The sequence below is a fragment of the Falco cherrug genome (genome assembly GCF_023634085.1).
Source record: "Falco cherrug isolate bFalChe1 chromosome 21 unlocalized genomic scaffold, bFalChe1.pri SUPER_21_unloc_3, whole genome shotgun sequence".
Taxonomy (NCBI): Eukaryota; Metazoa; Chordata; class Aves; order Falconiformes; family Falconidae; genus Falco; species Falco cherrug.
The window spans coordinates 1-14,591 of NW_026599284.1; the positions used below are offsets into that span (position 1 = coordinate 1).

Sequence of the window (14,591 nt, forward strand, 5' to 3'; positions counted from 1 at the left end):
GGATGGGGATGGTGGAGCCACCAGGGATGGGGATGGTGGAGCCACCAGAGATGGGGGACAGGGGTGGTGTTAGGGGGACACTGGAGCCACCAGGGATGGGGCTGGTGGAGCCACCAGGATGGGGACAGGGGTGGTGTTAGGGGGACATTGGAGCCACCAGGGATGGGGCTGGTGGAGCCACCAGGATGGGGACAGGGGTGGTGTTAGGGGGACATTGGAGCCACCAGGGATGGGGACAGGGGTGGTGGAGGCACCAGGGATGGGGATGGTGGAGCCACCAGGGATGGGGACAGGGGTGGTGTTAGGGGGACACTGGAGCCACCAGAGATGGGGATGGTGGAGCCACCAGGGATGGGGACAGGGATGGTGTTATGGGGACACCGGAGCCACCAGGATGGGGACAGGGATGGTGGAGCCACCAGGGATGGGGATGGTGGAGCCACCAGGATGGGGACAGGGATGGTGGAGCCACCAGGGATGGGGCTGGTGGAGGAACCAGGGATGGGGCTGGTGGAGCCACCAGGATGGGGACAGGGGTGGTGTTAGGGGGACATTGGAGCCACCAGGGATGGGGGACAGGGGGTGCCAGAACCGCCAGGGACAGGGGGGACAGTGGTGCCACCAGGGATGGGGACAGGGGCCACCAGGGACAGGGACAGGCGACACTGAGGACACCAGGGATGGGGGACAGGGGCCACCAGGGCCATCAGGACAGGGGTGAGGAAGCCACCAGCCACGGGGCCAGCCTGGGAGACACTGGTGGGGACGGGGAAGGGGACATCTGGGGACACGGGGCCAGACCTTGTCACCCCGTCACGCTGCCGCTGCCCGATGTCCCCCCACGTGGGCAAAGCTGGGGGGGACACGACCCCAGTGTCTGGCGGGGGGGGGGGGGGCATGGGACCCTGGGGGGGGGACACACACCCTGGTGTCTGGGGGGGACGGACACCCCGGTGTCTGGGGGGGGGTCCTGGGGGGAGGGGGGACACCCCGGTGTCTGGGGGGGGTCCTGGGCGGGGACACACCCCGGTGTCCGGCGGGTCCCAGGTGCCCGGGGAGTGCGGGAAAACGCCTCGAACGGGGGAAACCCGCACCGGGGGAGGGGGGAGCCCGGGGGGGGGGGGGGGGGGGATGGGGGGGTGGGGGAGGGTCCCAGACATCCCCCCCCCACCCCCACCCCGGGCGGGGTGTGGCCAGGGGACCCGGCAGCGCTGCCTTTGTCGGGGAAGGGCGGAGGCGGGTTTCTTTTTTTTTTTTTTTTTTTTTTTTTTGGGGGGGGGGGGGGAGGGGGGGTGTGGGAGGGGAAATCCCAGCCCCCCCCCCCCGCCCCTCCCCCTCCCCGGAGGGACCCAGGAGTCCGGGGGGGGGGGATGGGGGGGGGTCCCAGCGTACTCACCCCGGGATGGAGCGGGACCCAGGCGTCCGGGAGGGACCCAGGCGGCGGAGGGGGGGGGGGGGGGGGGGGGGGATGAAAAGCGGCTTTTACCGCGGGGGGGGTATGGGGGGTGGGGGAGGGGCAGGGATGACTCGCAGGAACCCGGGCGTCCGGGCGGGTTCCCCCCCCCCCCCTTTTTGTTATCCGCCCGCTGGGGGCTCAGTGGGACCCAGGCGGCCGAGGGGGGGGAGGGGGGAAGCGGGGGGGGGGGGGGGGGGGGGGGGGGAGGGGCGGGGTTAACTCCGAAAAAATCTGCCCGGAACCCACGCGGGGGTGGGGGTGGGGAATGGGGGAGGGGGAACCCAGGCGGCCGGAGGGGGGGGGGGGGCGGGACACACAGGCGTCCGGGGGGGGTCCCCGGGGACCCCCCCAGGTTGGGGAGGGGGGGGGGTCGTCTTTGTGTGCGGCAAAGGGGGGGGGGGGGGGGGGGGGAGCGGAGGGGAGGGGTCTATAGGAGGGGGGAGGGGCTTATTTGGGAGGGGGCGGGGCCGCCGGGGTGTTATTGTAGGGTCGCGCACGCGGCGCCACCCAGCGGTCGCCTCGTGTCAGCGCAACCTCCCAGAGATCCCCCCAGATCCCAGGGATCCTGCGCCCCCCCCCGAGATCCCCCACCCGGGACTCCCCCCCCCCCCCTCCCCCCGCTTCTTAGTTTTGGGGAGGGGTCTCCCTTCATCCTCCCTCCCTGGATCTCCCAGGATCCCCCAGGGATCTTTTCCAGCGCTGCTCCCCCAGGGCCCCCCAGCCTCTGGGATCCCCTAACATAAACTCCCTGGATCCCCCCGCAAGGTCCCCCTGGATCCCCCCAGATCCTTGCCACCAAGGCAGCTCAGATCCTCCTGGATTCCCCACCCAGGTCTTGTCTTCCCAGGATCTCTTTAATCCCCAGGACTGAACCCTGGATCCCCCCGCCCTTGATTCCAGGATCCCCCCAGCAAGGTCCCCCTTGGATTCTTCCCAGTCCCAGGATTCCCTTTCCCTGGGACCCCCTGGTCCCCCCTTAATCTCCAGGATTCTCCCCCGGGGATTCCCCTTGTCCAGGACTTCCCGTATCCCCCCGGATCTCCAAGATCTACCCCAGCATGCCCATGACTGGGAAGCCCTGGACCCCCATGACACCTCCCAGGATCCCCTCCACTGGGGACCCCCTGGATCCCCCCCCCCGCAGTCCACAGGATTTTCTTCCCCCTGCCCCCCCTCAGGATTCTTTCTTCCTGGGAGACCTCTCAGATCCTCCTGGATCCCCCCCCTTGCCCAAGATCCCCCTTCCTGGGACCCCCCAGCTGCCCCCTGACCCCCAGGATTCCCCCACAAGATCCCCACTTCCCAGAAACCCTCAGATCCCCAAGAATCCCCCCTCCCGGGACCCCCAGGTTTTCCCCGGATCCCCAGCCCCCCCCCCCCCCAAAGGTCCCTCTGGGATCCCCCCTGATTGCTGGGATCCACTGGGTCCCTTTGGCCCGGGGGGGTGGGGTGGGGCTGGCGGCCGCCATCCCCTCCCCCCCTAATCGCCGGCTTCCTGGGCCGCCCCGCCCTGACCCGTTTGACCTTGAGGCTCAAAGGGGACCCAGGCGTCGGGGCGCGCCCACCCCACCCCCACGGCCACGCCCGCACCCCACCCTGGCTGGGGGCGGCGGCCCCTGACCCCTGACCCCGGGGGGGACCCAGGTGACCCCTGACCCCCCCACCTGAGGGGGACCCAGGTGGCCAAGTGACCCCTGACCCCAGTGGAACCAAGTGTCGAGGTGACCCCTGACCCCGGGGGGACCCAGGTGACCCCTGACCCCAGGAGGGACCCAGGCATCCAGGTGACCCCTGACCCCGGGGGGACCCAGGTGACCCCTGACCCCAGGAGGGACCCAGGCATCCAAGTGACCCTTGAACCCCACCTGAGGGGGACCCAGAGGCCAGGTGACCTCTGACCCCTGACCCCAGTGAAACCAAGTGTCCAGGTGACCTCTGGCCTCACCCTGAGGGGGCCCCAGGTATCCAGATGACCTCTGACCCCGGGGGGACCCAGGTGACCCCTGACTGACCCCTGACCCTCACCCTGGTGGGGGACCCGGATGGCTGGGTGACCCCTGACCCCAGGGGGGGACCCAGACATCCAGGTGACCTTTGGCCCCTGACCCAGGGGGCACAGACATCAAGGTGACCTTTGACCCCGACCCCAAGGGGGGCACAGACACCCAGGTGACCTTTGACCCCTGACCGGGGGGGGCACGTCCAGGTGACCTTTGACCCCGACCCCAGGGGGGCACAGACATCCAGGTGACCTTTGACCCCTGACCGGGGGGCACATCCAGGTGACCTTTGACCCCTGACCCCAGGGGGCACCCAGGCGTCCGGGCGTCCGCCAAGCGGGTCAATCCCGGTGAGTCAGCGGCTGACGCGGGCGGGGCCCAGCCCCACAGCCCCGCCCCCCTGGCCCCGCCCCCCGGCCCCACCCCCTGTGCCCTATTTAGGGCCCGTCCCCGCTGCCCCCCGTCCCCGTCCCCACTGCCCCGGCCATGGCCGGTCCCCAGCTGCCCGCGGCCCTCGGGCTCCTGCTGCTCTGCCTGTGCCTCCCAGGTGGGACTGGGACATACTGGGACATACTGGGAGGGGCACTGGGATAGGCACTGAGCTCCCCTGCCCACCCAGGGGGCTGGGGTGGGGACTGGGATATACTGGGATGGGCACTGGGATGGAGACTGGGCTCCCCTTCCCACCCAAGGGGCTGGGGTGGGGACTGGGATATACTGGGAGGGACTGGGATGGAGACTGGGTTCCCCTTCCCACCCGGGGAGCTGGGGTGGAGACTGGGATATACTGGGAGGGACTGGGATGGAGACTGGGTTCCCTCTCCTGCCCAGGGGGCTGTTGGACTGGAAGGAACTAGAGGGAACTGGGGAGACTGGGATGAACTGGGATGGAGACTGGGGGGATTGTGGGGAACTGGGATGGAGACCGAGACAGACTGGGGGTGACTGGGAAGGACTGGGATGGATTGGGAGGGACTGGGATGGGAGCTGGGAGGGACTGGGGTGGAGACTGAATGGTCTGGGATGAGAACTGGGAGGGACAGGGGTGGCCGGGACAGGGACACTGGGTTACTGGGATGGACTGGGATGGACTGGGAGCCGGGGGGACCCAGGTGCTGCTGACACCTCCCTCTGGCCCAGATGCCTCCGGCCGCTGCGACTCGGGCTCTCGCTTGGTCCCGTTGACGGCCGGGGGTGGATCCCTGCAAGGATCCCGCTGGCTTCCTCAGCCCCCAGCTGGGCGGGGATGCAGAGGGATCCTACGGGGGCGGATCGGGATCCTACGGAGGTGGATCAGGATCCTACGGCGGTGGCTCAGGGTCCTCCAGTGATTCAGGATCCTACGGGGGCGGATGGGGATCCTACGGAGGTGGATCAGGATCCTACGGCGGTGGCTCAGGGTCCTCCAGTGATTCAGGATCCTACGGGGGTGGATCAGGATCCTACAGCAACTCGGGAGTATCCCAGGGAGGCGGAAGCTCTTCAGGATCCTATGTGTCACCGGGATCCTCCGGGAGCAAGCCAGGATCCTACGGGAGCAGACCAGGATCCTATGGGGATGGCTCAGGTTCCTTTGTGTCACCAGGATCTGGTGGGCCATCAGGATCCTATGGACTCGGGTCTTACGGGAGTGGATCTGGATCAGGGAGACCCAGCTCATATGGGGGGAAGTGGATCCTATGGTGGACCCAGCTCCTATGGAGGATATGGTATGGGATCCCCTGGAAGTGGATCTGGATCAGGCAGACCTGGATCCCAGGGAGGAATTGGGTCTGGATCAGGCAGACCTGGATCCCAGGGGGGGAGTGGATCTGGATCAGGCAGACCTGGATCCCAGGGGGGAATTGGGTCTGGATCAGGCAGACCTGGATCCCAGGGGGGGAGCGGATCTGGATCAGGCAGACCTGGATCCCAGGGCGGAATTGGGTCCGGATCAGGCAGACCTGGCTCGTCTCAAGGAGGGTCCAGTTTGGGGTCCTCTGGAGCTGGATCGGGATCAGGGAGACCAGGATCCCAAGGAAACAGTGGATCTGGATCCTATGGAGGCGGGTCAGGATCATACGGGGAATCTGGTTCCTATGGAGGATCTGGATCCTATGGAGGATCTGGATCCTATGGAGGTGGGGCAGGATCCTATGGAGGATCCAGTTCAGGATCAGGCAGACCTGGATCCCAGGGGGGCAGCGGATCTGGATCAGGCAGACCTGGATCCCAGGGGGGCAGCGGATCTGGATCAGGCAGACCTGGATCCCAGGGGGGAAGCGGATCTGGATCAGGCAGACCTGGATCCCAGGGGGGCAGCGGATCTGGATCAGGTAGACCTGGATCCCAGGGGGGCAGTGGGTCTGGATCAGGCAGACCTGGCTCCCAGGGGGGCAGTGGATCTCAAGGAGGCAGCGGATCAGGATCCTATGGGGGCTTGAGCTCCTATGGGGACAGTTCAGGATCCTATGGGCTCCCTGTGTCCTATGGGAATGATGCAGGATCCTATGGGGGACCAGGATCCTATGGGGGATCAGGATCCCAGGGGGGTGGATCAGGATCCTATGGAGGATCAGGATCCTATGGGGGTGGACCAGGATCCTATGGAGGATCGGGATCCTATGGGGGTGGATCAGGATCCTATGGAGGACTGGGATCCTATGGAGGTGGATCGGGATCCTATGGGGGTGGATCGGGATCCTATGGAGGCGGATCGGGATCCTATGGAGGATCGGGATCCCATGGGGGTGTCCGGCAGCCCACATACAAGAACCCTGGGATCCCTTTCATACCGGGGCTGCGGGATCCCGCCCGGATCGGGGGTTACATCCCCGTGCGCCGTGGCCCCTCCGCAGGATCCAGTCCCAGCTCTGGCTCTGGCTCCAACATGGGATCCAGCACGGGATCTGACTCTGGATCCAGCTCTGGAACTGGAACCTACAGCTCCAGGGTGGGATCCAGCAATGGATCTGGGGTGGGATCGGGCGAATCCCAGTCCAGCTGTGGGGGTTGCAAAATATAAGGGGTGCCTGGACGGCTGGATCCCGCGGGGGGGGGAGGGGAGAGCCCGGACACCTGGATCCCCCCGGCTCCCATGTCCCAATAAAGTCCTTGGATCGTGTCACCGGCCTCGTCCCTGTCCCCACACGTGTCCCCACACGTGTCCCCACACGTGTCCCCGCATCCACGCGTGTCCCAGCTTGTCCCCACGTGTCGGCACCGGCTGAGCTGGTGGGACCAGTCCCTGCCCACACCTGGGGATGGGGACATCAGGGGTGGGGTGGGGACATGGGAGATGGGGACACCCATGGGGTGGGGACACCAGGGATGGGATGGGGAGATGGGATGGGATGGGATGGGGACACTGGGGACATGGGAGATGGGGACACCCATGGGGTGGGGACACCAGGGATGGGATGGGGACACTGGGGACATGGGAGATGGGGACATCTATGGGGTGGGGACAGCAGGGATGGGGTGGGGACATCAAGGATGGGATGGAGACACTGGGGAGACACGGGAAATGGGGACATCCATGGGGTGGGGACACCAGGGATGGGATGGGGACATGGGATGGGACAAGGACATCCATGGGGTGAGGACAGCAGGGATGGGATGGGGACATGGGATGGGACAAGGACATCCATGGGGTGAGGACACCAGGGATGGGATGGGGACATGGGATGGGACAAGGACATCCATGGGGTGAGGACAGCAGGGATGGGATGGGGACATGGGATGGGACAAGGACATCCATGGGGTGAGGACAGCAGGGATGGGGTGAGGACATCAAGGATGGGATGGAGACACTGGGGACATGGGAGATGGGGACACCCATGGGGTGGGGACATCAGGGATGGGGTGGGGACACCGGGGACATGGGAGATGGGGACATCCATGGGGTGGGGACAGCAGGGATGGGATGGGGACACCCGCAGGGACCAGGATGGGACGAGCACAAGTTCTGTAGAGACCAGTACGGCCCCATATGGACCAGTACAAGCCCTGCAGAGACCAGTACGGCCCCAGGAGGGGTCTCCGGACCAGTGCCACCCCCAGACACCTGGGTGCCATGTGAGGGGGGGGTGTCCTGTTCCCCACCCTCCGTGGGTGGCCACACCCGGCTTGGCTTGAAATCACGGGTGGGAGGTTCCCCACCCACCTGACCTTAAAACCAGTGTTCCCAGTGCTCCCAGTGCTCCCAGTCCTGCCTGACCAGCACCCATGGGTGCCCCCAGGACCCTCGGGGTCCTGCTCTGCCTATTCACCCTGCTCGGCCCCCTCCCGCTCGGTAGGTGCCTGGGTGACAGGGTCCCCTCTCGCTATGGGGGTTGGGGGTCCCAGGTGCTGGGGGCCCGTCTCGCCATGGGTGGGGGTTGGGGGTCCCAGACACCGGGGTCCCCTCTTGGTATGGGGCAATTTGGGGGTCCCGGACACCAGGGTCCCATCTCGCCATGGGTGGGGGCTGGGGGTCCTGGACACTGGGGTCCCCTATTGCTATGGGGCAGTCTGGGGGTCCCGGACACCAGGGTCCCCTCTTGGTATGGGTGGGGGTTGGGGGTCCCAGGTGCTGGGGTCCCCTCTTGGTATGGGGCAATTTGGGGGTCCCAGGTGCTGGGGGCCCGTCTCGCCATGGGTGGGGGTTGGGGGTCCCAGGTGCTGGGGTCCCCTCTTGGTATGGGTGGGGGTTGGGGGTCCCAGGTGCTGGGGTCCCCTCTTGGTATGGGGCAATTTGGGGGTCCCGGACACCAGGGTCCCCTCTCGTTATGGGTGGGGGTTGGGGGTCCTGGACACTGGGGTCCCCTTTTACCATGGGTGGGGGTTGGGGGTCCCAGGTGCTGGGGTCCCCTCTTGGTATGGGGCAGTTTGGGGGTCCCAGGTGCTGGGGTCCCCTCTCACCATGGGTGGGGGTTGGGGGTCCCAGGTGCTGGGGTCCCCTCTTGGTATGGGTGGGGGGTTGGGGGTCCCGGACACTGGGTCCCCTCTTGGTATGGGGCAATTTGGGGGTCCCGGACACCGGGGTCCCATCTCGCCATGGGTGGGGGTCGGGGGTCCCGGACACCGGGGTCCCCTGCCCCTATTGCTGACCCCCTGTCACCTCCCCCAGGTGTCACCGCCCGCAGCCTGCCCGTCCCCGCCACCGCCCCTGCCCCCGCCACCGCCCCCGTCCCCATCCCCGTCCCCAACCCCGTCCCCAACCCCATCCCCACCACCGCCCCCGCCCCCCCCACCCCCCCCATCCCCGCCCCCATCCCTGGCACCGTCCCCAGTGTTGTCCCCGACACCGTCCCCACCACCCCCCCCCCCCGTGCCCCCCCCGGTGACGGTGCTGGAGGAGGAGGAGGAGGCGGACGAGGCCGAAGGCCGCGTGATGGTGGCTCTCCAGCGCCTGGCCTGGGCTCTGCAGAGCCCCCCGCCCCCCCCCCCGCGCCCCCCCTGGCCCCCAGCCCCTCCTGGAGCTTGTCCCCGAGCTGCGGGACCTCCTGGTCTCCTCCCTGCCCCCCCTCCCCCCGCCCCAGGGGGACCCTTAAAGTGGGGTCCTGGGCACCTGGGTCCTGGTTTGGGGGGGGGGCTTAGGGGGCAGGGGGTGTCCCAGGCACCCGGGTCCTTGTGATCCACTGGGATGAGGGACCCAGGCACCCAGGGCGCCCATCCCCCCCCCGCCGTGTCCCCCCCCCCCAGCTCTAATAAACTGCTGCCCCACGCGATGCCCCTGGCTGATGGGTATGGGGGCTATAGGGTGCTGTGGGGGCTGGGCAGTAGGGGTGACATCTTCGGGGGGTGGGCTATAGGGTGAGGCTATAGGGGCTGAGCTATAGGGACAAGGTCTATAGGGTGAGGCTATAGGGGCTGGGCTATAGGGACCAGGCTATAGGATGAGGCTATAGGGGCCAGGCCTATAGGGTGAGGCTATAGGGGCTGAGCTATAGGGACCAGGTCTATAGGGTGAGGCTATAGGGGCTGGGCTATAGGGACCAGGCTATAGGATGAGGCTATAGGGGCCAGGCCTATAGGGTGAGGCTATAGGGGCTGAGCTATAGGGACCAGGTCTATAGGGTGAGGCTATAGGGGCTGAGCTATAGGCACCAGGTCTGTAGGGGCTGCGCTATAGGGTGAGGCTATAGGGGCTGAGCTACAGGGACCAGGTCTGTAGGGGCTGAGCTATAGGGACGAGGTCTGTAGGAGCTGGGCTATAGGGTGAGGCTATAGGGGCTGAGCTATAGGGACAAGGTCTATAGGGTGAGGCTATAGGGACCAGGCTATAGGGTGAGGCTATAGGGGCTGAGCTATAGGGACAGGTCTGTAGGGGCTGCGCTATAGGGGCTGGGCTATAGGGACCAGGTCTATAGGGTGAGGCTATAGGGGCTGAGCTATAGGGACCAGGATATAGGGTGAGGCTATAGGGGCTGGGCTATAGGGACAAGGTCTATAGGGTGAGGCTATAGGGGCTGAGCTATAGGGACCAGGCTATAGGGTGAGGCTATAGGGGCTGGGCTATAGGGACCAGGTCTATAGGGTGAGGCTATAGGGGCTGAGCTATAGGGACCAGGCTATAGGGTGAGGCTATAGGGGCTGGGCTATAGGGACCAGGTCTATAGGGTGAGGCTATAGGGGCTGGGCTATAGGGGCCAGGTCTACAGGGTGAGGCTATAGGGACTGAGCTATAGGGACCAGGCTATAGGGTGAGGCTATAGGGGCTGGGCTATAGGGACCAGGCTATAGGGGCTGGGCTATAGGGGCCAGGCTATAGGGTGAGGCTATAGGGGCTGGGCTATAGGGACCAGGCTATAGGGTGAGGCTATAGGGACCAGGCTATAGGGACCAGGCTATAGGGGCCGGGCTATAGGGGCCAGGCTATAGGGGCCAGGCTATAGGGGCTGGGCTATAGGGTGAGGCTATAGGGACCAGGCTATAGGGGCTGGGCTATAGGGGCCAGGCTATAGGGTGAGGCTATAGGGACCAGGCCTATAGGCGCTGCGCTATAGGGTGCGCGGGGCCCCGGCCGCGCTGCAGCGGGGCAGGACGGGAGCCCTGAGTCACGGGGAGCCGCTGCCACGTCCCCCCGGATCTGCCGGGCCAGCCGGTCCCCGGCGCTCCCCACCCCCGCCCGGGGGGCCCGGGCACCCCGGCTGCCCCACCCCCCTGTGGGTGCCTATAAGAGCCGGGGCGGGCCCGTCCCAGTGCTCCCAGTGCTGCACTGGAACCGGCTGCCACTGCTGTCAGGTATGACAACCCCCCACCAACACCTGGGTCCCCTTATCTGGGGGGCACTGGGGTGGGGGCTGGGCTGTGGGTGCCTGGGTTGCCATGTCTGGGGGGCACTGGGGGACACTGGTGCATACTGGGGGGCACTGGGGTGGGGCCTGGGCTGTGGGTGCCTGGGTTGCCATGTCTGGGGGGCACTGGGGGACACTGGTGCATACTGGGGGGCACTGGGGTGGGGGCTGGGCTGTGGGTGCCTGGGTTGCCATGTCTGGGGGGCACTGGGGGACACTGGTGCATACTGGGGGGCACTGGGGTAGGGGCTGGGCTGTGGGTGCCTGGGTTGCCATATCTGGGGGGCACTGGGGGGCACCGGCGCATACTGGGGGGCAATGGGGTGGGGGTTGGGCTGTGGGTGCCTGGGTTGCCATAACTGGGGGGGGGGGGGAGGGGCACTGGTGCATACTGGGGGGCACTGGGGTGGGGGTTGGGCTGTGGGTGCCTGGGTTGCCATATCTGGGGGGGGGGGGGGAGGGGCACTGGTGCATACTGGGGGGCAGAAACTGGCCCCAGACACCTGGGGGTGTCCTCCCCCCCCCAGCGCACACCCTGACCCCTCCCCTCCCCCCCCCAGCATGGCCGAACGCCAACCCACGGCGCCCCCCCGCCCCCCGCCCGCCCCAGCCCCCCCCATCTGAGCCCCCCCCCCGAGCCCCAGAGCCCCCCCCGCCCTGACGACCCCGACCCACCGATGCCCTTGATCCCCACGGCCCCTTGGCCCCCCCTGCCCGAGTGGGACGGGGACAGGGATGGGGACAGGGACAAGCCACCGCCGCACCACGAGGAGACGTCGGGGACGAGGGGCAGCCGCTGACCCCCAGCCCCATGGAGCTGCCACCAGCTCGGGCCCCACCTTGGCCCCAAGAACGTCCTGGAGAGGAGCCACCAGCGTCCTTGACCCCACTTGACCTCACAGATGTCCCCAAGAAGAGCCACCATCGCCCTAGACCCACAGATGTCCCCAAGAAGAGCCACCCACCATCGCCCTAGACCCACAGAAGTCCCCAAGAAGAGCCACCATCATCCTAGACCCACAGAAGTCCCCAAGAAGAGCCACCATCATCCTAGACCCACAGATGTCCCCAAGAAGAGCCACCATCATCCTAGACCCACAGATGTCCCCAAGAAGAGCCACCCACCATCGCCCTAGACCCACAGATGTCCCCAAGAAGAGCCACCATCATCCTAGACCCACAGAAGTCCCCAAGAAGAGCCACCATCATCCTAGACCCACAGATGTCCCCAAGAAGAGCCACCCACCATCACCCTAGACCCACAGATGTCCCCAAGAAGAGCCACCATCATCCTAGACCCACAGAAGTCCCCAAGAAGAGCCACCCACCATCGCCCTAGACCCACAGATGTCCCCAAGAAGAGCCACCATCATCCTAGACCCACAGATGTCCCCAAGAAGAGCCACCATCATCCTAGACCCACAGATGTCCCCAAGAAGAGCCACCCACCATCGCCCTAGACCCACAGATGTCCCCAAGAAGAGCCACCCACCATCGCCCTAGACCCACAGATGTCCCCAAGAAGAGCCACCATCATCCTAGACCCACAGAAGCCCCCAAGAAGAGCCACCATCATCCTAGACCCACAGAAGTCCCCAAGAAGAGCCACCATCATCCTAGACCCACAGATGTCCCCAAGCAGAGCCACCAACATCCTGGCCCTGTTGACCCCACACACCCCATGGACATCTCCAAGCAAAGCCACCATCATCCTGGCCCCACAGACGTCCCCATGAAGAGCCACCATTGCCCTGGCCCCACAGACCCCATGGATGTCCCCAATAAAGGTCACATCTAGCCCCACTTTTGGTGCTGCCACTGGGGGACCTGGCAACAGCCCCAGGGACCCTTCGCGAGGGGACCCCCAGGGTGTCCCCTCCCTGTCCCCATGGGTGCTTGAGGGCACTCCAGAGATGAGGGACAAGGGACAATGCTGCTTCCACCTTTAATGGGGACGTGGGATGGGGACAGGGACATGAGGACAGGTTGGGGACATGGGGATGGGGATGAGGGCGTGGGATGGGGACATATGGCCAAGAGGGGGACGTGGGGACGGTGACACAGGGACAGGACATCCCCCGGCGCTACGGCACCTGCCGCAGTTCTTCCGAATGTCCCCAACCTGGAGAAGGGACAGTGTGAGGGACAAGGCTGGACACCAGGTCCCCTCCGTGTCCCCAAAGTCCCTCAGGACCCCCACGTCCCCACCATGTCCCCGTACCGTGGCTCTCGCTGTCCTCAACGTCCCTGGACATGTCGTGGCTCCTGATGTCCCCAAGGTTGGAGCCACGTGGCGCTGTCCTGCTCTGGTTCTCCTCCAAGGTCCTTGGCCGCTCCTGGTGTGGGGGACGTCCCTGGGGACGTGTCCCCTGGCCCAGGGGATGTTGGGACAGTCCTTGGAGATGTGTCCCCAGTCCTTGGGGACGTGTCCCAACTTCCTGGGGACGTGTCCCAGCTTCTTGGGGACGTGCTCCTGGTCCATGGGGACGTGTCCCAGCTTCTTGGAGATGTGTCCCTGGTCCAAGGGGACGTGTCCCAGCTTCTTGGGGACGTGCCCCTGGTCCATGGGGACGTGCTCCTGGTCCTTGGGGACGTGTCCCAACTTCTTGGAGCTGTGTCCCTGGTCCATGGGGACGTGCTCCTGGTCCTTGGGGACGTGTCCCAACTTCTTGGAGCTGTGTCCCTGGTCCATGGGGACGTGTCCCAACTTCTTGGAGATGTGTCCATGGTCCAAGGGGACGTGTCCCAACTTCTTGGGGACGTGTCCCTTGTCCTCGGGGATGTGCTCCTGGTCCCTGGGGTGACATTGCTGGTCCCTGGGGACGTGTCCCTGGTCCCTGAGAAGGTGTCTCTGGCTCTTGGGGACACATCCCCAGCCCTTGGGGACGTTGAGCTGGTCTATGGGGCCACCTCCCTGGTCTTTGGGGACGCGTCCCCGGTCCTTGGGGACGTCCCTCAGGTCCCTGGGCCCATGTCCCCAATCCTTGGGGACGTGTCCCTGGTCTGTGGGGACGTCTCTCAGGTCCTTGGGGTGGCATCCCCAAGCCAGGAGGTGACCCCAGTGTCCCTGAGTCAGGGGGTGGCCCTGGGGACATCATTGTCCCCGAGAAGCCACCTGGGAGGAGGTGGAGAAGCTGGAACAGCGAGGCCAGGGCTTGTCCCCAAGGCTGCTCGGGGACAGGGACGGGCTCGGCGGGTCCTGTGGGGAGGTGACACGGGCAGGGACAGGTCCCCTGGCCCCACAGACCCCACCCTGCCCCCACCCTGGTGGCCTTGTGGCCGCTTTGTGTCCTCCCGCGTCCCTCCGCGTCGCATCTCTGTGTCCCCTACTGTCCCCATCCCCCGCTGTCCCCCTTACCCCCCCCCCCCCCCCCGTGCCCCCCGGTGTCCTCCTTGTCCCTATGTCCCTCCTTGTCCCCCATGTCCCCCAGTACCCCCCTCATCCCTATGTCCCCCCCCCATGTCCCCCTCACATCCCCCCCATACCCTCCCCCCCCCCCCCCATGTCCCCACTTGTCCCCTCACCCCCCAGCAGCAGCAGCGTCCCCAGGGCCACCGCGAGTGTCCCAGTTGTCACCCCCATGGTGCTGCCTGGCCCCCCTCAGTGTCCCCATTTATAGGTCTGGGGACAGGGACGTCCCCTGGGTGGGTACGTGGGAGGTGGCCGTGCCCTGGGGTGGGGACATGGGACACGGTTGTCCCCATGCCCTCCCTGGGCTGGGTGACAACAGTTGGTCCCCATGACCCCAGAGTCTCCAGTGTCCCCAAGCCCTCCGTGTCCCAATGTCCCCAGTGTCCCCAAACCCCTCCCAGTGTCCTCAGTATCCCCAGAGTCCAGGTGTCCCCAAACCTTCGCTGGTGTCCTCGGTGTCCCCA

At 66.3% G+C, this 14,591-nt stretch overlaps 2 protein-coding genes across 2 annotated transcripts; both read right to left on the reverse strand.

Annotated features, from left to right (window-relative positions):
- Window positions 1-4,480: 4,480 nt before the first annotated feature.
- LOC129734826 (uncharacterized) lies at window positions 4,481-6,481 on the reverse strand. Its single transcript, XM_055700086.1, has 2 exons — window positions 5,622-6,481; window positions 4,481-5,399 (listed from the first exon to the last, which is right to left on the reverse strand). The coding sequence occupies exons 1-2, from the start codon at window positions 6,201-6,203 to the stop codon at window positions 5,079-5,081; spliced, it is 903 nt and encodes a 300-aa protein (XP_055556061.1). The 5' UTR covers window positions 6,204-6,481; the 3' UTR covers window positions 4,481-5,078.
- A 6,173-nt stretch (window positions 6,482-12,654) lies between these two features.
- On the reverse strand, window positions 12,655-14,006 carry LOC114014426 (uncharacterized). Its single transcript, XM_027798062.2, has 2 exons — window positions 12,937-14,006; window positions 12,655-12,837 (listed from the first exon to the last, which is right to left on the reverse strand). The coding sequence occupies exons 1-2, from the start codon at window positions 13,405-13,407 to the stop codon at window positions 12,661-12,663; spliced, it is 648 nt and encodes a 215-aa protein (XP_027653863.2). The 5' UTR covers window positions 13,408-14,006; the 3' UTR covers window positions 12,655-12,660.
- Window positions 14,007-14,591: the final 585 nt, after the last annotated feature.

Excerpts from the sequence above, each read along its gene's own strand:
- LOC129734826 (XM_055700086.1), bottom strand. The coding sequence starts at position 6,203 with ATGTGGGCTGCCGGACACCCCCATGGGATCCCGATCCTCCATAGGATC. Across the intron at positions 5,400-5,621 it reads GCTGCCCCCCTGGGATCCAG|GTCTGCCTGATCCGGACCCA; the intron begins GTCTGCCTGATC and ends GAGACGAGCCAG.
- LOC114014426 (XM_027798062.2), bottom strand. The coding sequence starts at position 13,407 with ATGGACCAGGGACACAGCTCCAAGAAGTTGGGACACGTCCCCAAGGAC. Across the intron at positions 12,838-12,936 it reads TGAGGACAGCGAGAGCCACG|GTTGGGGACATTCGGAAGAA; the intron begins GTACGGGGACAT and ends TCCCTTCTCCAG.